The 24676-nt window shown below is 38.2% G+C and overlaps 1 protein-coding gene across 7 annotated transcripts in view; it reads right to left on the reverse strand.

Annotated features, from left to right (window-relative positions):
* Window positions 1–24676, reverse strand: part of MACROD2 (mono-ADP ribosylhydrolase 2) — an 895327-nt gene that overhangs the window by 610319 nt on the left and 260332 nt on the right. For all 7 annotated transcript variants that reach the window (XM_048298703.1, XM_048298702.1, XM_048298700.1 and 4 more), the window contains one exon: window positions 18933–19049. In XM_048298703.1, the coding sequence (XP_048154660.1) occupies window positions 18933–19049 (117 nt within the window). The remainder of the gene's footprint in view (window positions 1–18932; window positions 19050–24676) is intronic.

Raw genomic sequence — 24676 nt, forward strand, 5'->3', positions numbered from 1 at the left:
GCAGTGACTTACAGGAGGAACTAGCCCAGACGTGACAGTAACTTGCCTCTGAAGCACAAAGGACAGCTTGTACCTCTCAGAGCTGCCATTTCCTAACATCAAGAAGTGATTAATCTAAACTGACTTCCATCATGCAGTGAACAGTTTGCCAACAGTTACCACATAATATTATGTTAGAAATTATACATGTTCACTACACTGGAGATGTGCCTAAGGCATTAACTGTAAATGGTATTTTTCAGCAGGAATGTGTATGTGGGCATGCACAGTGGAGCAAGAAAAGCTCTGACAGTCATGGATTGCACAACGGTTTCCATAAACAGAATTTTCTGTTGAGAGCTTTTCCCCCTGCTGTACTAAAGTTTTCCATGTTTGGCCTTGAAAAAAAGCAGAATTGCTCTAAATACTTCAGGACTGAAAGAACTGCGCCCATCTCAAATCCATCACCAGGGAGAGAAACAGGAGCCTGATTTCACTGCGTTGTTCTCATCCCAGATTTAGTTCAACACATGGTAATTTCCCCATTTTCATTTTTAATTTTTGATTCTTCCATTCTGAAAATATTAACTGAAGTAAGGTTTATGCAGACGGATAAACATATCTGAGCAGCAGGAAGCCCTGTCAATGCTTGGAATCAGCTGGCACATCTGGAGATGGAGGGCTCATCAACTGAACCTCACAAAGTGTGGGCATGTAGGGAAAGGCTGGGCATCAGCTTATGCGCTGTCTTTTGTATTTTGGAGCCTAGAAAAGCACAGAAAATCTGTAGTAGGCATTAAACTTCATGTTACACAGATGTGCTAGGGAGAATAGAAGAGCAGCAGCAGCAAAATAAGTATGTAAAGATCATGGTAATCAGTCTAAAGCATTATTAGCTAAATTTAGTGTGCTGGATGAAATTCATTCATGGAACCAATTCCTGCCCTACCTATTGCCTAAGCTGTCATTTCCTCAGGTAATGCATAAACCCTATGATGGCATTTTAAGCAGTGTGATTTCACACTGAAGCATTTCCAGAAGTCCTGTGAAGTATGAAGATCTATTGGGCTGTTTCAATTTGTTATGTTTCTGTTCTCCAGAAAAGGCTCATGACATAAGGGAGATAAGCCCCAAGCAAGGGAAAGTATCAGTCGCATGCACAGAATAAAGTTTTCCCTTTACAATCTGACATTATCTGCTTAGGATGAAATACAATCTATGCTATAATCTCTTTTAAGCATTAGGAAAACAAAAGCCCAAGCACACAAATTAAATTGCTATCAAGAGGAAAATCCATATTATACAGGTGACAGGTTTTTCTAACAAAGCATTTAAAAGAGAAAAATAAGGGAAGTACCACTGCCTGCCTCCAAATACTTGCAGAAAAGGTTAAGGAATATAATAGGCAAAAGAGGAGGAAATATTAGCACACAACAGCATAAACTAAGGTGCAAATAGTGTTAATTAGTGCATTATAATTCTTCTGACAGTTTCACATAATGCCTTTTCATCAGCATACTGTTTCAGATACGCATTCTCTGCTTCCCACATTAAAACCAGCTTCACCTACAGATTTTTCACCTATTGCTTCAGTATTTGGTTTAAGACCTATGTCTTCCAAGAAAATAGTTTTATTTTCCTGAAGTTACTTACTGATTCCTTCAAGAAATATAAGGGAAAACATTCCTCTGCTTTGTGAAAGCATAAAAGGAAAAGGGAGGGAAATACCATAATGTAGTCTCTCCCTTGTTATCTGATACCACAATCCTCCATGCTGCACAACACGCTTGGTTAGAAGGAAATCATGCAGCTCAGAGGTGAAGCGCACTGGAACAGACACCTTGAATCTGGACTAACTTTCCCCAAATACTGAATTAATGATCACAGAATGACAGAAATGCAGAACTGGAAGAAGGCACCCAGAAAGATCCCAGAGTCCAACTCCTGGCCCTACAAAGGACCATGAAACAGTCCTTTTTTTTTTTTTTCCAACCATCTACTAAACATGGAACCAAGCATTAAGATGTCTGGAAGTCTGATCTAGTAACAACTAAAAGATTAAGTTTGATATTTTATTACTAGCAATCAGATAGGGAAATATGTACCTCCTGATTTATTGTGTTAAACTTGCGCCTTGAGGAATCACAATTAAGAAAATCCAAAATGAATGCACAGCTAGGTCTAAATCCTTTCCAAACTTTAAAATGCTGGATTCATTCATTATTGCTAAGGAAATGAGGCACAAGGAAGACAGAAGACTGCCTTGCTCCTCTGCTTGCAAGACCAAGCAGGGCACCATGATGTCAAGCACAAAGGCTGCATTCTGCAGGCAGAGCGTGAATGGATTAAAGGAACACAACTCCACGGCAGATCCTTACAGCTACACACGGGAGCAGGCTCTGACAGCAGACCTGGGCCATGATGAATGGGTCTCCTCCTACACACGCCTCTGAGCTCACTCTGGGGAGAGGCAGCCGCGGGAGGACGGTGATTGCCCCCAGGAAACAATCTTTCCCTTCCCAAGCTGCACGGGACACACCCTATCTCCAGTCATGGTATGGCCGGAAGAATTTTTTCCATAGACCAGTCTGTTCCAACAAGTCTGGTACATTCTTCCTCCATCTACTGTAGAAAGGTGCCAGGAAACCTGTAAAGCAAGTTGGGAATTTTAGCAGTGGCTTTGCTACTCCACTAGCAGCTCCAGAGGTGCCCAGAGTCTGACAGGATTTGGTGTTCAGGGCATGGCCAGAGCAGTCACACAGGGTAAACGATCTTGGTCATTTAATGACAGTTTACTGTAGTCACCTTCAATATACCCACACTGTCAACCACTTCTCCGCTCATTTTATGAAACAGTCACATAGTAAGGAAGCTCCTGACACAGAGCCACAAAATAGAAACTCCTCCTTGGAATTTTCATGCAGCAACTCATCACCCAATTATTCCTCTTCCTTTCTCATCACACTGAATTTTAACAAGGAAAATGGCAGGGAGCTAAGAGGCCTTTTGGCCTAAATCCTGTATTTGGTCAAAGTTCTAATTCCTCTTCTCCTCAAAGTTTTAAATTTCTCTTCTCCTCTGTTCCCTCCCCTCCATAACATAATACTTTAAGACTTTAATTTAAGTTTGTACAGCCAGGGTGACACTTCCAGGCAATGCAAATGCATACTTGGAGATTTGACAGCAGCATCTTCCATCAAGCAGTGCACCCCATAAAGTAGCTGCAACCTTTTCTTAAGGCATTTGGATGCTTGCAGCAATCATAGATTGCTGGAATGAATTTTCAACCCCAGGCACATTTCAAGCAAAAGTCTTCAGGCTACCCAGTGCCTTTTTGATTTTTTTTTTTAATCTGAAGAATTATTTAATGGCCAGACTTTCCCATGTGCCTAGTACCCATGCACTCATTCTGCAATCTCTCTGAAAAGGCTCCTAGTAAGATCTTAAACCAGCACAGGAGTGGTTAGAATTAGTACGTATTAACAGACTCAGCAATGAAATTTTAAGCTCCTGAAGCTTATTATTTTCATCCCCAAAATCTATTCATGTAAGTGCAGTCACCTTTTAATTCAGAGCAGAAGATTTGAGATTTAAATGTAGGTTCACTTGAAGTGAGTTTAGCACACAAAAAGTGACAGGAGTTGGAATACAGCTCTTTTGTGAACTGAAGAAAAAGAAATGAAAGAATAGAAGCAGCAAACAAATTACAAGACCTGTCAACCTTGTTAAATATTATGTTGAGAGCAGTAGGAATGAATGGAGACTCCCCACTTCTATGCCTATCACAAACAAATGAAAATATATGCATGGTTTTGAATAAGGTATTTAGGAAGTGACAGGTAAGTCTTAGGAAGGCACATTTGCTTTCCCTGCTGAGAAAATAACATATCTCAATAACACCACTTCCTTTCAAATTCCTCGGGACAACAAATCACAGAGGGCAATTTTAATTTATTTTGACTGTTTACTCTGTGTTGACAATCTGAATTGGTAACTTCTGATATTCTGCTGCAGGAAGCAGTCTGAAACATGACAGCTCGGGCTGCAAAGAATTAATACCTTCAAAATTATACATCTCTTAACAAACTTTCTTCCCAGCTATTCTAGCCTTAATTTCAGCATTCCAGCTTTGCATTTCTTTTGTTCAGAAGGACATCCCAGAATGTTATTCTTTCCATTGTTTTGGAATTACATACATGCATTAACCATGCCTGGGAAAGCCCAGAAAAAATGAGAAGAAAAAAAATTGTAAAATTATTTTACTGTCAAGAAACTGCTGTCCTCCAGAAAGATCTGTGCTCATTTATGTATTCGAGAAATTCCTTCTTTTTAGATTTCCTTTGAAGAACACGACCATATGCTACATGAATATACACACTCAGTGCTACCCACAATATGGAAACAGATTTACAAAGCCAGCACATTTAACTCTACAGCAACCATTTTAACAGAAAGGGCACAAGCCAAGGTAAGAAAACCAATCTCTGATGCATAAATTTGGATTGTGACACTGCCACAACCTAACCAATTGTTGTTAAATGTCACAGGAAAACTTGAAAACTACATTAAGCTCCCCAAAAGGCTTTACAAGCAAAAATTCTCCGCCACCACTTTGTTCAGGTTGCTGAAATGACAACTTCAACAGAGGGCAAACTGAACTTTTTCTCATAGAAATTCTCAAACAGCAAGCACCATTCCTCCTCTCAAGCAAGAAACTACTTTTTTTTTTTTTTTTAATTGTTCCATTCCCTTCTCTAAGTAGAAAAAGTACACCCTACTATTAGCTTGCGATTGTCAAGTAATCTGAAACATATAGGGATGTAAAATTAAAGCTCTCACAAAACTGACAGAAGCTTCAAAATTCATTCCACATCACTTGATGATTCCTGCTTCACTAAGTTTTATTGTTCTCTGGTCTAGTTAATCTTCTGATATGTAACGGTTATTGTTCCAAGTATTTTGAAGGCTTATACTTAAGCAGGAATGTGGGAATGGTTATGCAGGTAACTCCAAAATCAATCCCATTAGGGTAGAAAAAAGATTGATGCCAAAACTCCTCTCTTACAAAGATAAAATGCAAATACTCTACAGAAAGTGAAAAGAGCTCCTCAGGGAATTGTTAGGAACTGGGCAAAAGAGCAATGCAAACATTTCGTTAGTCAAGTAGAAACTTGAAGGAAGAGAACCAGGAGCGCTTGTGAGAACAGCACAGCTCTGCCAGCACGGGCAGCACCAGAGACATCACTGACCTTGCATGCGCATGGAACGTCAATAAAGTAAAAAGAAATAGATAAAAATCTGTGCCTATAGAGTATATGCCATTTTTATTCCTTAAAGGATTTAATAAATTCCACAAGTCCCCAGGAACATAAAGATAAGCTACCTGCTTATGAAGGGCAAAGCGCTATCAGTTTTCAAACCAACTCCACTGAGTTAAGGAAGGACTTCAGAGAGAAATGGCATTTAATAACATCTCTCACTGCTCCTAAAACACAGAGCTGCTACCTAAATGGGAGCCATAATTTAACCTTCTTTGCTGCAGAACATTGTTCTCAAGAAAACATTTCAAAATGAAGAAGGAAAACCAATTTACTTGTCTCTTTCTCAGCCGGTTTTTTAGGACTGAATTCTCCATACAGTACAATTATGTTCTGAATGCATTAAGTATGACAGATACTCAGGAAAAAACCAGCAGTTTATATTAATGATCCACCTTAATTTCTTTGATTTTCAAAATTTTTAATAAAAGAAAATATGAAAATGTTAAGGGTGTTCAGGAAGAGGAAATTAGAAAGATAAATATAACACAGCCTCTTTAATCCAAACATTTTCTTTAAAATAAATTCCACTTTCAAGCTTCATTTACAATCTCATTTGCACAGAGCTGCCATTCCTGATTAGCCCGAATGAACTCCCTAAACATGAAGGTGAAATCTCCCAGACAGTAATATAGCAGGAGATTAGAACACCTGCAGACATCCAGTGTGGAACAAGAGACTTCCTTTTTACTTGGAATTACCCTCAAATGAATACCTTCAAACATAAATGTACAAAAGAAGGGATCTCACAATCCGTGGTTAAACAGAAACCTTGCATTTTAAAGCTAAAGAAATGCATTCTGTTTGAGGCCAAAAGCTAAGAAACAAAGAAGTCTCTCTAGCTTTACAAAACAATGATCCTTTAAAAAGGGAGAAAAGCATGATTTTTACCAAAGTCTCAAGATACTTTTAATAGGAACTAGCCATGAGTGATGTCACAGTAGGCAAGATAAAAAAATATTTGCCCAACTCACCAATGGAACACGTAATTCCCCATGAAAACCTAAAACACAACCATCTAGAAAGCCACAATTTCTTCAAAAAAACCCAAACAACTGATAGTTGAAAAGATTCTATGTGTATTGTGAGACTGATTGCAAATGAAAACTCGGGTCATGAAAGTAAGAAATAAGGTAAGAAAGAAAGTAATAAAGAATGATTTTCACACCCAGCAAATCATCACATGCCATCTCTTCCAGTTGATTATGGCATTTATTTGGTCAAGTATTCACAAGTTAAAACTCCATGTGTTTAATCATAGTCTGGCCTGCTATAAAGCATTATGTCTTAAGTCTTTATTTGATCAGAAGGCAAGCTTAGACTAGTTCTTGCAACTTTGAGAAATTGCAGTCAACCATTTCTCAAGATCTGATAGGAAAGAAGAAGAAGAAATGCATTTTAAAATGGGTATGGTTTGATCATTGATACACAAGCCATGTTTCAAGAGCTGTGATTGGTAAAAATGAAGGAGGATTCCCTGAACGTATGGAAGAGAGTATGGCACATAGCACACCTCATGTAAGAAAAAAAGAAATGATCTTTATAATGCATATATTAAAACAAGGTGCATAACAGATGAAAAATAAATATCCATGAAAATACACAATAACAAGACTGAGAGATCACCGGTTGAAGTCACTGCACAATGAAGTGCTGGAAAGAGGAAGGAAAGCTTGAAGAAGCAGAAAAATGCAGAGGTAGGAGAAGGACGATATACTTGCCAAGAGCAGCATTTAAAGAAGAAACTGTAGTTAATTGTACACTGTTACTTGTATGCCTGCCATTTTACCAATTTTGAGGCTAAAGGTGCAACATATAATGGATGCCGGGCTGGGAGCCAAATCACAGCTCCTGATGTTGAACATCTAGATACTGTAAGCCAATACAAGTGCTTTTATGATTTAAAACACTGGGAGGTAAATACATTGTTATCCAAACATCAACAGCACATCCCCGTTACAGTTTCTCCAACAAAACACACAATAATTCAAATAAGCATTATCACTGGTTTGTATTAAGGAGGGCCTGAAGGAATAGTTAAATGCAAAGCCCTCTTTTAAAGAAACATTGAATTCCTCTGCCATAGGCTGGGGCATATGTTTGACTGGTTAGATAATATGGGAAAGTGAGGAAAGTATGGGAGGGGAACAAACATGTTTTGCACATGAGGCTCAAATGGGCACTATCACCTTGGAAGCATTTATTTCAGAGCAGGGCTCAGTACAACCAGCCCTGCCTAAAGCTTTCCCAGGTTTAAAAACACTGAATTCACCCCCTAAAAAACTAGGCAGACTAGGAAACTGTTCATTCACCCTACAGGGGTACATCAAAATCTCAGACTGCTGAAAAATCACAAGACAGGGACTTACCACACCTGCATCTAATATGAATCACCATTTATTTAATAAAATGGGATTCTTACAAGGTAGCAGATTAGATAATGGGTTACAGAGCAATTGCTTATACACATCTGATTCAAATCCAACACTGAACAGGAGTGACAGAAAATTATTACCAAATTATGCCGGCTCAGTGGATTACTCAAACTGCTCTAACATCCTCAGTTTGTCCTCACTGGGTATCACTTCGATACAAAAGTCATTTCCACAGTTGGAATTAATTCAAAGAATACTTTTAAAGAACAGAATATTCCAAAACCTGAAAAAAATATGTTCCTTTCCTACTAAAGACAGTCAGCCTAAGTCAGATTTGGAAACTTTCTCCTTCCTATTGTTGTCATGCCAGTCCACATGTCTAATGTGGGTTATGCACACAGACAGGTATTTTTTATTTCTAAACAAGCACTTAAATTCTGCATCCCTGCAGGCATGAGGGTGGCTCTGAGCTGTTTGGGAGGAGCAGTGGAACGAGCTCTGAAGCTACAATTTCTTCATATGCTACAGCCAAACACAACACACCAAGCAGCATCACAGCATGTGAAAAAGGCCAGAGCCCCCCAGCTCTTTCGTCTACGAGGTGAGGGTTTGTTCCACCTTAGAGGATTTCCTTTCAGAAATGTTGTGTCTGCTGTACAGGGGATTTACTCATTCATGCTGCCCTGATTTTCTGATTCATGGTCATTGGGCCTCTAAAATATTGTTACTAAAAAAAAGACCAAAGAAGTCCTCTCTCATTTTCAGCCTCACCCTCTGTGTATGATCACAAGAGATTCTCTGACCCATGAACTAACTGCTCTTTTTGACACAACCGGCTGGTAGGAAAGCTAAATAAAGCATTGTCTAAAATCAACAACAAAAAGACGGGGGGGGGGGGGGGAGGAAATCTTACCTTTTTTTAGAGATCTTAAAGTGTTACAAGTTATATTAACTGGACAAAAAGTATCTGGGGAATGTAGAAAGAACCCCAGATACTCCAACTGAAGTTCCATACAGAAAGAAGACTCTTGGATGTGTAGGTGCAAAAGGACATCCATATATCTGAAAGACTCAGACCTCCATCGTGGATCTTCTGCCTCTTCTCTGATGCCTTTGAACTCCCCATGCGGGAAACATGTATAATACAATTTTTCTTTACTTCTACACTAATTATTCCCAAGCTAACACAGTGGTAGTCCCTAAGCAAGACAGGTAATAAATACTCTTTAGCAATAAATCACAAGAGGAGAGTTTTTATGTCCTGCGAAAAACAAGCACAAAGCAGGGATCTGACAGTTCTGGAGGCAGTTTTATCCTTCCTTTGGCTGGGGCCAAACATTCAAAGGCAAAACTCACTTTCAGAAATTGTCTTTCTTTGGCAAGTGTAAGATTGTGATTTACAGTGACTTGTTTTCCATATTTGTTTTGTTCAACTCTCTGAAGCGAAAGAAATCCAACAATATCCATGGCTTCGCAGTCAATTTTGCATTAACTTCAGTTTCAGCTTCTCATGAATAGGGCTGTATTGCAACAAATTAATTTTAAATGAACAGTCTTCCCTGGGACCATTTCTGCTTCATTGGGGGGGGGGGGGGGGGGGGAAGTTGTTTTAAACAAGATTACACCTCTGACAGGATTACACCCAACATAAATGCAATCTTTTACTTGAGTGAATTGTGGTTTTCAAAACTGTGAGCTATCAGAGTGTATTATATGACATTATTTTGCATCCATGACACCTCTCAAAGTATCAAGGGGTTTTTTCCTCCTCCCTGTGTCATATATAAACACGTGTGGAGATTCCCCAGTTCTGTTGAAGGATTAAAATTGAATAATGCAGCTGCTACAACAAAAATGCTTCAACAGAAATTGTTGTGTTTATAGGTACTTCAAACAGTTTACAGTCTTGCCTTGATGACCTGCTGTTTACAGCCCATGAAGACTATGAGATATTTAAAAAATATTCTTATTGTATTCTTACTCTCTCAAAATCAACCCACGTTTTAATTCTAATGAAAACATTGCATGAAATTATACTGAAAGTGTAGCGAAAAAGTTGAAAAAAAAAAAAGTGATCCAGACAGACATAGATAGAATCAGATATCAAAGGGGTTATTTTTAGTGTTGCAAAGCATTTCACATTTATGTATTTATGTGTTTGTTTATTTATAAGCCTTGAAAAGCTACCAGCTACTTTTATTGAAAAACTAAATAGGAAGCATACTTAGAAGAGTGCAGTGATGCTCAAACACATTGTCATGTTGAAACATAAAGGTGGTCAGACATTTCTCTGTCCATTTCTCTGACATATCACTAGGAAATACAGAATTCAGACCACTGTGTTAAAGGGAATTCAGTAAAACCCACTTTCCCAAGGAGCCAGAAGAGAGATTTGTATCATGACAAAAAGCTGAGCAAGAGTATGTAAGAAGACGTAATTCAAAGTTCGTCACAGTTGTTTAATTAATAATTTCTTCTACCTTCTTACTGCATAAATTATACAAATTATACTCACCTACAAACCAACACAGGGACAGAAACAGCCATAAAAACTTTACGCTGAGCGTTTCACATCTCTCATGAATACAGTTTACTCCTAAACTTGGTCCTAGAACTATTATCAGTCTCTTGGAGTACTGCTGAGTCTTTTAAGTCACAGTTTGGGTTTTCTGTTAACATTTAAAGACATCCAGAAAGGTCTAAAGCCCAGATCAGAGTGACTGCTGTGCCCTGCAGATGATGGATTTCAAAGCTCCTCTGTATTCCCAGCAGTGAAAGTTCAGTCCAAGTTCAGAAAGCTGAGAACCTTGTGCTGCAACCATTAAAAACTTCTCCAAGTATTCTGTAAATGGCCAAAAATGAACCACATCCAGAAAATATTTTTTCTTATCAGCTAATTAATCTAAAAGATATTGCCACCTATTCAGAAAAGAATAAATGGTACAACACTTGCAAGCCATGCAATGGTATAAATAATCTGCAACCCTGAGTAGCTTGCACAGAGCTACAGATATACAGTAATGTAAATGTGTCCCCTCCATCACCTGCTTTGCCTCTTTTTATGTTTGAAAAAGGTACAAAATCACTGACAGCAGGTCAAGAATCTTCATAAACATCATCAAAAACTCACAAACACCAAAAAAGGAAGAAATTAATCTGAGAACTATAAGAAATGAAAAAAACCCCCAAACCCTAGTGTATGTTCTTCAACTTGCGTGACAAGTCAAATGAAACTTTAAAAAAAAACAATCTGTGTGAAGGCAGAATTAAGAAAAGGGGGATGCTATCAGAAATCTCAAATAAAGCGGGAACTAATTTCTAGTGCTGAACAGCAACAACAACAAAAATCCACGTGAATTTCATCCCCATACTTGAAGGTAAAACATCCTGGATTGTGTTCACTTTTCACCAGCGGTGAAACAGCATCTTCAACATGTAAAATAATACCAACTTTATTTCTTTTTACTATCGGATTAATCAGTATTTAGATTCCTTCCTACAGCAATTAAAACCTTATTTACACCCCATAGTCTCTGCTGTTTTCTTCCTGAAGAGAAATGTTTCAAATGTTTGACCTTAGTTTTCACCAAAAAAACCCCTAAGTACATAGATCAAAACATTATTATGTGGAACAGCCTCCAAATTCCTCTGCTGGGTGAAACAAAGATCTTTTAAAAACCATTTTACGTAACCTTCTCATCCTTTCCACTTAAGCCTGGTCTAAAGCAATCACATTACAGGTAAAGAAGTCCTCACAAAACAGTCCTGCTTTTTCATCTGTATTATTCCTTCAAAATATAATCAGAAAAAAGACCCCAAAATCAAATTAGCAGCTTTAAACCTCAACAGTGAGGTTTGTGGGTGAATGAAGAACTCCAAAAAAATCAAGAGTACCTTTCAGGTTCATATTATTCTTTCTGCTTTATTTCAGAATAGTAGAAAGAAAATCCTTATTTATTACTTATGATCTGATTACTTCCATTTGCAAATAATTCCTCGTATTTTTGGCTGTGTAATGTGCAGATTCAGCACAAAAAGGAATCCTATTCTTTGCTTTCAAGACAGAAAATTAGGCTGTACTGTTTTTAAAACATTCAAGCTACAATCATATAATTATTATTAATCTGAAGAACTGATATGAAGGTAATGACCTCTGAGAGGCTCCAATTTTAAACCTTTTTGCTACCCTAGGGAGATGGAGGATCAGCAGTTAGTGTTCTAATTCAAGCTCCAAGCCTGTGCCAACACACTTTATAAGCTAAATCCAGGTTTGGGAGACAGGCTGCATATTTTTCAGAGACTTATCCAGCATAAATCACAAAGTGCCAACACACTATGAGGTTAATGTTGTGTTTTACTACAGTAAGCAATTTCTATCACCATTTAAAATGAGACAAGCAAAATTCAGGCAGACAAAATCTCATGCATCAAAGATTAATTTTCAAGTACTGAGCATTGGCTTTGGCTACTGAGGGAACTTATTAGAGTTCCACTGCACTTAAAGGAGTATGAATATCTCCATTCTAACCCATTCCAACCCCTTCTCCTTATCAGCTGACTGTAGTGATGAGAATTTTGTTTATTTTTCTGCCATGCATTAGACTTTTTCTTCTTTTTATTATTATTTGAATAAAAAGGACCAACTATATGCAAGTATAGGGGAAATTTAATATATTAGCCTTAAGGGGCACAACGCCCTGCTCCAGAGCCAACATACCTGAGGAATGACTCTATGCCACCAGTGTGGAAAGGCATATTCCAGCACAAATTATTTTGCACCTAATTAGGAGACATTTTAAATACCTTACACATGAATTAAGCATTAGGAAAGTGTTTACACCTTGTAACTCACTTTCTGTTCCATCAAGGGGGTTTCCAGACAATGCTTGATGCTGATGCCAAGTAACTGTGATAAACAGTGCGGGCTGCTGTCCCCAACACACCACCTTGCAAACACAGTTCTGTGACTGCTTTCAGCAACACTGAGAATTAGACCTTTGCAGAAAATGCAGCTGTCCAGAATTACAGAAATAAGGCCAGGGAGGGAAATTGATGGCATCGGGTTTCTACCGCCTGCTATTACAGCATATTAACACACACGTTATATGCCAATGGTAGACGCAATTACTGAGCAAATGGCTCGGGGCTCCTCTAAAATTTCTCAGTGCCCACTTCTGTCCTGGAGTTCAGATTGTAACAAGGGATGCCCAGAAGAGAAGGATTTAGATTTAGCAGTGAGGATTGATGGTAAAACATTTCCTTTAGCCACAACACATACATTTGTAACCAAACAATTAGATGTGAAACGACAGCTTCCAGCAGAGCATGCCATGAGTTAACCACAGCACGACTCTGCAGAGAACACTGACAAACACACGCTTGGGTCCATACACAAATTAAATTTTAAAGAATCTATCCATTAAAAAAATGTCTATGAGCTAGGCTCAAATCCAAGGACAAAGACCATATATTCTTGTGATGGACGATTCTTGCTGATTCATAACCTCTGGTAGCTACACCACTGGTCCCTTTTCTTCCCAAACTGATGACAGACCCTGCACAGACTTGGAAGAGAAGATGTTTGAACTTTTTTAGCTGAAGTTGATCAATGCATTCCCCATCACCCCCAGGAGTCCTAACTTCTCCCTTTTCTTATGTGTGTGGGGTGTGAGGATGTAGGTAAGGAAGAGACAAGTCATAAAGCTTTACAATAAAACCGTCTCTAAAATCTAAGGAGGTTTTAGGATCAAAGAAGTAATCATTAATATTTCCCTTCCAACACATTAACAGCATAGGCAATGCATGTGAGTGTTCATGGTGAATACAGCAGGTCATTAAGATGACTGGAGCCAATTAGATCAAATTAAAACACAATAAAGACATGACTGCACTTATTTTCAAAATGGTCATAAAATACATAATAGGATCTTATAAAAAAACACCTTTGAAACCCAGAAACCACTCAGAAGAAAAACACATAAATATGTGGTAAGTGGTTTTGTTAACTATAAAGAAAGCCTTTCCCAAAAGAACCTGAAAAAGAAATACACCCCTCAAGAAAAACGGGTCTTGGACCTTTGATTAGTATTAACTTGCTTTGCTTAATTTTCAAATTGGTTTTAAATGTATAAGCAATGATAAAGATTTAAAGGGATGGCAAAGAGCTGCTGCAGCTCAGGGCTGGTTCAGGAAATCCTTGTGTTTTTCCAGCTACATTTTTTTTTTCCCAGGAGGTGTCATGCAGTTTGGGCACAAGGCTGACAATAATGTGAGGCTACTCAACTAAGATAAAGACTAGAAATACATCCTTCCTGGAAAACTGTCCCAACATTTATGAGTTTATATTCTATTAATGATTGTGTCACCTTAGGCTGTACCTTTTTAACTGAAATTTCATCAGACCTCAGCCAAGTATACATCAATTGTGGGAGAAAATCAAGGATCTTGACCAACTGAGTTAGTAGCCAAGTCAGTCTTCTCTAAGCAATCCTGTCTCGTCCACATATTGTTCGCTTTTGTACCTCCCTTTCAGTTCCCAGACTTACCTCTTGCCAGAATAAACAGGGAGGTAGCAAACTGAACAACCATCAGAACCATGCAGAGGAAAGCAACTCTTCAACCCTCACATATCAGAAATTTAGGATCATTTGAAGCAAAACTTATGCATTATTTTATAAACAAGGTAATAAAAATAAGTAAACAAATTTCCTGGTGGAATCCTGGAAATCTGAAAAATATCCTTAAACATTATACCCGTTTTTCCAACTGGTCAGTTTTGTAATGCAGTAGAGTTTTGGAGTCCCATTTCTTCATATATCAACCTTTTAATTACAGCTCTGCAACTGATCTCCAAGAAAATGAGGAGAGATTTAAAAATCAGTACCCTTACAGGCTTACTTTAAAATAATACCCTGCAAATATTCATCTTTTAAAGACTGGAAATTATGTCTACATAGCAGAAGCACACTTCTTAATCTGTACTTTTTAATCTCCACTTTTTAATCTGATTAAACAAATTTAAAAGCTGATTCCTCCTACTGTGTTTAATACTAGCACTTCTCCTAACAGCTTATTTCACAGCAGGAACTGTCTCTGAGAGCACATTCACATTATTACTCTAGGCTGATCTTGGACCAGAAGACTTGCTGTATATGCTATATATGCTATTTACTCAGGCACAGTGCTTAAAGTACTAAAAATGTCAAGCAAACAGAAAAATTTATTCTAAATATTATAGATTTATTATGAACATAAACCATTGTATTAGAAACTGCCTAGCAAGGTGTCTCCACCAAAAGTCCACCTTTCAGATTTACTGATAGCTGGTTCTATCCCATATTAGAGGCTGTAAGATTTTATTTTCCTAGGTTTAGGGGTTTTATTATCAGACATTTTTCAGAAAAAGAAAGAAATTGTTACTAGACTTGGTAACAATAGAAAAAAAGTTCATTTGGGGGTCCTTTCCTGCCTAGGTCAGGGTACCACATACCTGTGCTGGTTTTCAATTGTTTTTAGGCCTGTTAAACACCAGGCAGAATGGGCCTCTGCTTTCTAATGTGTCCTGACAGGGTCTTTTTTCATAGTGAACCTCTGCAAGCAGATAACAATCCACAAAGCTGTTATGGACACCTCGTTCCAGCCGTAAACACAATTTACATCCAGCCCATTTTCTGCCAGTAGAGCCAACTGAGACTATTAATCAAATGAGAAAGAAAACAAGCATTTGTAGAGCTTTAAACAGATACCGTTCATCTGTTATTTAAAGCATGTCAGTATCAGAGTACTGCTCAATGTTTAAAGATCAGTTGTACAATATTTAGAATGAACTGTTCTTTAAAAGGAACAACAATATGAAGTACAGAAGTTAAATAATTGATGATTGGTCTGGGACAGCATTAAAGGAAGCTATCTCAGAGCAAAAGGCACGGCCTTTTTCAGCCCTCCAGAGCACGATGGAAACTTGGGCATCTGCATAGGTGTTTGCTGAAAAACAACAATAGATGACATCAACCAAATTATGTATTCAGCAAATAACTTGGTTGGCATTTGGGGGGGCTTTGTGTAGGCTTTTGCAGCACAGGAGGCAGATGGTGATTACACTGATTTCTGTAAAACTGTACTGAATGTTACATTAAGTGGTAATTAGAAAACTCAATTTGACTTTTTCAAATAGAATACTTTTTGGTGTAAAAAAGTGTCTATCTTGAGAAGTTCATAAAGAAGCATCTCCAGGCCACAGACATGTTAATCTTGGTGTGTTCACATTATTACAATAAAGAACTGAGGAAAATTATGAACTATTTTATGTATTTTCTCCCTGAGCATTTGCTGTTACTTGTGTATTTCACAAACTGATTTCTGACTCAGATGCTCCAAGAACAAATGACAGAAAGCCAGCCTATACCCTAAATCTTTGCATTTTTCCGTCAGATATTATTTTTCAATTTTCCCTCTATGAAGAAGTTATTTGTCAGACCTGTTCTTACTTAACCTAAGTAAATATAGCAAAGTACTCAATAAAAATACAATAGATGGAAAAGGAGATGGCCAGAGTGGTTTTTATCTACCAACTACTAGCTTCCTAACAGAGCATAACCTTCCCTTTAGTGCCAAACTTAATCCCAGCTTCCTCCAAGTCATTTATGAAACAAAGCAAAAAATTAAACAAATTATCTTTGAATATTAAACCTTTTTTAATATGGAGTCCTTGCTGAAGCCCAAGTCCTGCATCATACAGCACACACAGGCTGCTGCGTCCCAGAGCAGCTTTGCTGAATTCAGCAAATTGTTTCCAAGAAAAGCATCTCAGGATCAAGAACCTGAGATGGGAAAATCCCAGGGGTAGGAAATACAATTGTAACATGTAATAATTCTGCTAAATAACAAAAAAACCCCTACCCAAACACAACAATTCATCATGTTAAGGAATGCATTTTACATTAACTTTGTTTGTCCAACTACAGTCACAAGAAGAACAGAGACAACAGAATAAACACTTCACTTCTCAAAAAAAGTGTTACTTGATTATTGTAGTTGGTCTCCTATACACAAACAGATCAATGAAAAGCAAACTCCTTGTGAAAGTTGGAAGTTAGCAGTCAACCATAACCTTCAGCAAATTGCTGGCACACAGCCTTGCCTCGCAGCAGATCTGGATGGGAAAGTCTGGACCTCCTGTCACAGTGCTGCTTTCCTCACAGAAGTCAAATGCAAAATAGTTCCCACAGTTAAACTCTCATACTGTTAAGACAAAGGGACAGAGAATGACAAAAGATATCCAGTAGCTCTATAGCTCTCTAAAATATGAAACCAGTCTTGATTGCTTGATCACTTTCAGATGAATGGTTTAATAATTTAATGAGCCTATAACCTAAAGCTTGTAAAGGCAAAAGTAAAGAAAACAACAGTTGGTGAGAACACAAATAAATTTTAAGGAAAAAAGCTAAGAAATCAAGAGTTTTTAATTCTCAGCCTCTGCATGTAAATTGTATGTTTCTCTCCCTGTGCGTGTTGCTGTAAATGGCATCCTTCCCCCTCTCATGTTGATGCACGATCAAATACAAATAGACATGGCTTTGATGCAATTTCAATTTCTAAGAATACTGATTAAGAAGAATATTGACTTTTCCCCATGCCTGGTTACAGGTTTTATTTCCAACTTCAAGTGATAATGGGTTTTCTTGTTGTTTTATTTATAATTCCTACATGAAGAACAAAGACTTTACTACAGCCTTCAAACAGGATCCCGTTTTTCAAACCTAATTTAAGCAACCCCTTGAACTGCTGCAAGATTTAAAGGGAGGTCACACCTAAGGCATGACCCTTCCTCTTTCTAATCATACATCAGTTGCTTTGATACCTTGTATTTAATTTCTCCCTCTAAAATACATGGGAGGAATTATGCACCCACTGATGAGCAGCTTTTCTGTCCCTCCAGAGATATTTTCTGGTTAAAGGGGAAGAATTAAACATCAAACATCCCCAGCAGAATAAATTACAATGTGTTACCCAACAATCCCATCCCTTTTATGGGAATCTGGTGAAGATTCGGGCCATGTACAAACCCATCCTAACTAACCACGTTGAATCTTCTTCAACAATTTCCCTGACCCCTAGTCAAATTAGCCTTTCACAAATGACCATTATCATGTGGTAAAACTGTGTATAAAATATAGCAAAGATTTCCCACACATGGAAATTACCACTGTCAAGGAAATAACTGGAAGCTCTCATCAACATTATCATCACAGAAAGCGCAAAAAATGACTGGGAAACCAGTTTTCTTAAAACAGTTTTCTTGTCTACCTAAGACACTACGGGCTACAGGAGCCTAGAGAGATACCTGCTACTGCAGCCAGCATTTGATTTTACATGACAGTTAAGAGAGATCTAATATTTTTGAATGAGCCATGTTCCTGCTGCAGCCTGCACATCCAAAAAAAAAGAAAAAAAAAGAGAGCTTGAATTCTAGTTATATGGAGTCTGCAATGCTTTCTTGCTATTTGTATCTTCATGTCTTAATATACTAGTCTGTAAGATCCTAATTTGCAAAGATTTCCTACTTTATATTCTCACATAATAGACTGGCCAACCAATGTGCTGTCAACATGTTAGTGTTCTCCAAGACAAACTCAACATCTACACAACACAGTCAAATAACCATTTTCCTATCTGAAAGAGGAGGAAAACTTTTGACAATTCCACTTTCAAAGTGCAAAAACATTCCAGCACTGGAGCAGCACTCCGTCAAAAGCTAAAGTGTGACAGATGCCTTTGCAGTAATTGCCAATCAGACACTACGTAGCAGCTAAAAACACAATACATCACTTTGATCTCCTGGGCCCTCAAAGTATTCACAATCAAGGAATCTGCATGAAGAACATCAAATATACAACATTTCCAAAAACTGTCTCCGCGGAACTTAAATATGATAATGTATATTTTGTTCATATTTCATAAAGCATTTCCAATCCTTTATTATGCATATGAAAGGACAGGTTTTAGCTTGCAAAAAATAAACATGAAAGATGCTTTATATTTTAGAGACATGCAAGTTTTCATCGGATAACATAGGTGAAATAATCGTTTAGAAAAGCCTGAATTGCTTTGAGGGGAAGACATTATTGCAGAACATGCTTAATTAAGTCCCACGGCTAATTTTGTTAAATGAATACCCTATTGAATTAGACTACAGGGAAATGAACCATGCACACCAGCAACACATGCTGGAAACAAAAACGCTGAGAAAGGCTTGACTTACATTTTGCAGGTAGGTCGTATCCACAGGTAATTTTGGCCTGTCCAGTCTCACAGCCACTCAGGTTGCGACACTCAGCAACTAAGCAGGGCCCGGCAGCTCGGTGTATGCAGCCATCCACTACAAAACAAACCCAGAACCTGAGATTTATTAAAAACCACTTTTTATGTTGCCTTCACTCATGGTCATAAACATTTACTGCCTATTTTTACACCCACAGCCCAGACCAACTGATCTGCAAGTTGATATCTAAATATACACAGTTCTTTCTTCTGACAGAATTACTGTGTTTTGCAAAAACAAAGTGTTTAGTCAACTTCTGCTAATTGAAAAGCAAACGTCTAGGAAAGGTAAAGCAGAATAAAAATTTCAGTATTAGGAAAGCATCTTATTGAAGGCTCTAAGAAATTCTCAATACACATTATGAAAACAAATCTGATCCCCATCTAAATGCCAAACTCTCTTTTACAACGTACCTCTGATACTTCCACAATTGTGCACGTCATTTAATGTCACCATGCTACTAATGCCTTATATAAAAATTCCAAGAAATAATACTTACTGATTTGAAATATTAAAAATGCCTACTTTTGACCTTTTTTAATTTTTCCATTCTTTAAAATTTTGCATTATTCATGCAATATTTTGGAGTTAATTAAAAAATAATTACTAAAGGTTGCAATTGCAGCTAAGTGTGCAAGAAAATTAGTAGAGTGCATAGATCTTATTACCCTCAGGAGCCAGCAAAAGAATACAACAAGGCTGCTGGCACAGCAATTCTGCCCTCTCAACATGCAATCCAAGAAATCATCTACTGTAATTATAGCAAAAAGTTTGAGAAAAAGGATAGAAAATAGTAAAGGAAGTAGTGTATGCATGAACATACTAACTACAGTAAAGCCCTAATCCAGCAGCAGCTATGGAGTTCAACTAGAAAAAACAATCTTCACATAAACTACAGTATCAACTCAAAAGGTAAAATAAGCTCCAGAATAAAGGCTAAACAAATACTTACAGAGATAAGAAAGGGTCTGTATGAACATCGTTTAAGATTTATTTCAGATTTTATTTCAGATTTAACTAGTTCAAAGTTAGAGCTGTGCCCTGCAGCATGTTTGAAGCCATTAAACCACAGCAGGTTTGGAAAGCCGAGGGGGGGATGCGTTTTCAAGAGATTCACATCACCTGGTCGCAGCAGGAGCTGCGTCGCTTTCTACAGGCTCACATTTGGGCAACCCATGGCACTCAGTGCTCCCACCGACCACGCAGTGCCCACTGCGATGCAGGGAGACTGGGAAACTCCCTCACCCCGAGATGGTCCTTGAAGCAACAGCGGAAACAAGGGCAGGCCTTTCTGTATTAAGGCCATTATTGGTTTCATAAGGTGTTAAGTATTTCCTGAAGTCATGCATCCCCAAGTGGGGAGGCAGATAACATCTTCAAATGGATGAAACCGTCTTCTGCTAAGTGCTAAAAACCTGATTGTCCTTTCTGAGGAGTTCTATATCAGAGTTCATATTCAGGTGACACAATAGAATTGGATAAGCAGTTCCTTGCAATACTCCATACCCATCCTGGACACATTTTCACTGATTTTCAAAATGGTTTTTTGTAGTACTTTATATTAGAGAAAGATAACTACAGAATCATGTGATACTGCACTTTCAATGAAGTTTTCTAAACTTGTTTATTGAAAAGACCATGGATGGCAAGCCACCAGCTGTAAGCACATTGCACATTCTCTGTCCCAAAACAGAAAGGCTTCTTACTCTACCTCAGCTAACTTTTGTTTTTAACTTACCCAAAATCTCTGCTCAACAGAGTCCAAGATGCTAATGCAAGAATAATATTTTGTAACCTTGAGGGGAAGAAAGAATGTTTGAAATCCATCCTGTGCTCATAATATCCAATTTAATTGTTTTAATCTAATTACTGAATGCTTTTCCAAACCAAGCAGGTTAAGTAAACCAGTATGCGTTGAAACTTCAATTGTATTGTTATAAGCAGCACCACCACATCTTTACCAACCTTAGTACTTCCGGAGACACCAACATAAAAACAGCTCAGATGCTTAGGACTAGCACTTTCTCCATGATTCTTTACAGTGGAAGAAGTCCTCAGGAATACAGGACAAAGACTCAAGTCCATGCAAGGATTCGCTTGGTGGCTGACTAAACATTTCCACCCCTGAGATCCTTCCTGTCCCCACCAGCTTGGCATTCTCCTTTGAGCAGTGTATGTGCAATGCTCAGCTACTCTCTCAGCCAACTCAACTGCATAAACCGACCTCTTCTTCCTCAAACTCCATTCACTTTAGCACAAGCCCAGCTCAGAGCACAGCCAAACAACAGGACCTGCAGAAGGAAACCATCGCTGCTGCCAGGGAAGTGGAAGCACAGGTTTGCCACTTCTAAACCTGTGATGTATTAAAATACCCAGTATCAGCACATCATGTGTCAGAGCAGCTGTGATCACATAGGAGGTGCCAGCTCCCCATCTATAACCCCCCTCACGTTGGAAGGGGGCTCTTAATGCAAATACAGCTATGACAAAGATGGTCTATCAGTAGTTTCCTGGAGCTGATTCCACACATGTCTGTGTCCAGCCTTTTTAAGCAAAGAAGCTCCAGAAAGATGAAAGAATAATTGAAAAAAATTGGATTCTTAACAGAGGAAAATCAATTCTATCACAACCAATCCTGACATATGACAAGGAAAATGGAAGACATCTGCCAAAAGTGAACAAGTAGATGTGCACACTTCCCTTATAAAGGTGGCACAAGAGAAAATGATTGAATACTCCAGACAGGCTTAGATGGAAGAGTAGAAATTAGCATTTGATATACTTCAGTGACTGATGACATGGAAGAATGAAAGGAGGGGGGCGGAGGTGGAGAACACCACCAACAAAATCAAAACCCAAAACCCAAACACCAAACCACTCTCAACTTTCATAATAACCTTTTCTTCCTACCATACTTTATTATACATGAACAGAGCTGACCTGTGGTCTATGTATACATTTTTTATTTCATAACTCGATAACTCATGCTAGAAATATTCTATGTTTCCAATAATACATACACTTCAGAACGTAAGTTTGATAATTCTTAAAGCAAACCCCAAGCACTGGAATACATTACCAAATATGAGCACTCTGCGTAACACAAAGTAAAATAATTGCAAAGGTAGAGCAGATTAAAAAATCTGATTTTTTAGCCTCTGCTAAAACATGTCTTAGCCACATTAATTAAGGAAAAAAAGAAGCATGGAACAGGCATGTACAAAGTATTTACATGAGATACTCTGTTTTCTGGAAGTGTGCACCAACTAGTAATGTCAGTGTACAGAGAGGCCAGCACTATTAACGGGGAAACTTAGTGGAAATTACAGATAATGACAACAACCTCAGGAGGGAAAAATGATGGTCAAAGACATTTTGTTATTCTGTAGTAACGAGGAAGAAATTTACATGATAATAATGGCATGCTGCCAAATTAATAGGAAAGTGAAGAACCCTTGATATATTGGTTTCAGATATTTCATCTGTGTTTTCAGTTTGCTATATACATGCTCAGCTGCATTATTCTAAACAGATCTGGAGCACATTAAACCATATCCCACTCTTCATTGTGGAACTGGCTGAAAACCCAGTCAAATCTGATTTGGCGGCACATGACAGTGATAAGGAATTGTGGTTTATCACTGCTTTCTACAACCAGTAAAAAATGTGATTTCCCTTTGAAGCCCTCTGCCTCACAGTGCATCTTTTTTCTACAGGCTACCTTCCTGTCCAGGTTTATGGAAATCTTTGGGTCATATTCATACACAAGTGACCTGCCATTTAAGAGCTATGGGAAAGATGTGGGAAAATCCCACAGACAAAACTGTCAATCATAGCTGAAAGAAATCCCATCTCTGGTCTGCATGCTGACCAACTGGCAACGCCTGAGGGTACTGAAGAGAGGGCTTCTAACTATCTTATTAATACTGTGCTTTTTGAAATGAGTTTCAGGCTTATAAACCAAGCGATTTTGAAGGATTTTTGATAGCACTGAGTCCTGCCTGGGGCCACCAGTGAGGCAGCAAACACCCACGGGATGGTGGAAGAACACCCTCTTCTCTTCTGCCCGCATCCCAAAAAACTGGCCACCCCACAATCTACCTTAAGGTCCCATAAATGCTCTGAAGTAGCACGCAACACTTTGGCTTTTGAATGACTGCAAAGACTTAATGCAGGTTGACCTGTCTTTTGAAAAGTGATTCTGTTACCCAGTGCCATCATGTGTGGACAGCCCAGAAAAATTGGGTTTCTGTACTTATTGTTTCACTGTGCTTGGGTGGACAAGCAGATGGAAGGAGCTTCTCGATTCTGAAGACCTGAAAACATGAACTATATTTTGAGGGCTGAAAAAAGGCTCAAGAAACTTCACATTCAATTCATTTCTATAGTTCAAGTTGCTCATGCTTGTGTAAAGCTATTAAAAGTAGTAGTCTGATTTTTTTTTCATGAAAAATAGTATTAGCAATTTCATTGCATGCTTCCATAAGTTTCAGGAGCCACTAGGGACAGCACTTTGTCCTCCCAACAATTCAGCAGCAGCCATTAATGAGGAAAAACTATTTTCAAAGCTACTGCAGTCAATGGCATTGGTTGCACAAAGAAGTCACCTGAAAATAATTGCTTAAAATACAGGAACAAAAGCAGGTATCAAAATAAAAATCCTACGCAAAGGACAGCATATTAATAACAACGTGTTAAACAAAAATATGTAATCTTTGGCACCATCTTTCTCCCTGTACACTGAAGGATGCTAACAGGTGAAATCCTTTCTTAATTAACTTATTGTAAAACAATTGCATTTGTTCTCCAGAACTAAAGGGTTAAAGTTATATAGTAAAAAAACCAGCTAATTATTTACTGGTGTACAATATAGAACAAACCTATTTCTTAGAGAAAATCTCTTAAAATTGCAAATGAAGCAAAAGCACAGGAAACACAGAATTAAGGGTATCATGGGATGCTGCTTAAAAAAAAAAAAAAACAAACTCAGCAAAACTACCCTTGCAGTGCAGATGGTAATAAAAAAGGGTAAGATAATCAAACACCACAGCAAAAAAATACAAACTCCTCCAGGAATAATAAGGCCCAAATTTCTTCTGTGACCTTGTGTGCAAGTCTGAACAAAGTGAAGCTATGATGTAAAGAACATATGCAGATTTACTGTGTTACATTTCAAGAATTTATACAGTCTTTTTTCCTAGTTCTCTGGTGCTTTTCCAGATTTTCATTTCTCATTTTCAGTAGGAAATTCATGAGGTTTGCTTTTTTAAGAAAGTCACCTGTGCTTGATATATCTCTGAAGTGGTACTGCTTTTCCACATGGCAAATGCCACGGGTGCATAAAACCAGGATAACATCATTGCATCAGAGGCACTGCTGGGGACAGAAGAGGGAACTGCTTTGTGCACTGTAGCACATCTCTGCTACGCACGTCCTCCATCCTTGTGGGCCTTCCACAAACGCCCATTGCAAAGATGTGTGTGGCAACCAGAAGGAAAAGAAACAAAAAAATAAACAAAAACCCCAAACAAAAGACGAAAACCACCACTCCCAAAAAAACCCACCGAACCCCCAAAAGACAACCAAGAACCAACTCACAGCGAAACCCAGCATCATTCTGCTAAACTGGTCAAGTACCTCTGAAGGGTTCATTGCAATCAATTGCTGCCAAAGTTGCAACTGCG

Source organism: Corvus hawaiiensis, chromosome 3 (assembly GCF_020740725.1).
Source record: "Corvus hawaiiensis isolate bCorHaw1 chromosome 3, bCorHaw1.pri.cur, whole genome shotgun sequence".
NCBI classification, from domain to species: Eukaryota; Metazoa; Chordata; class Aves; order Passeriformes; family Corvidae; genus Corvus; species Corvus hawaiiensis.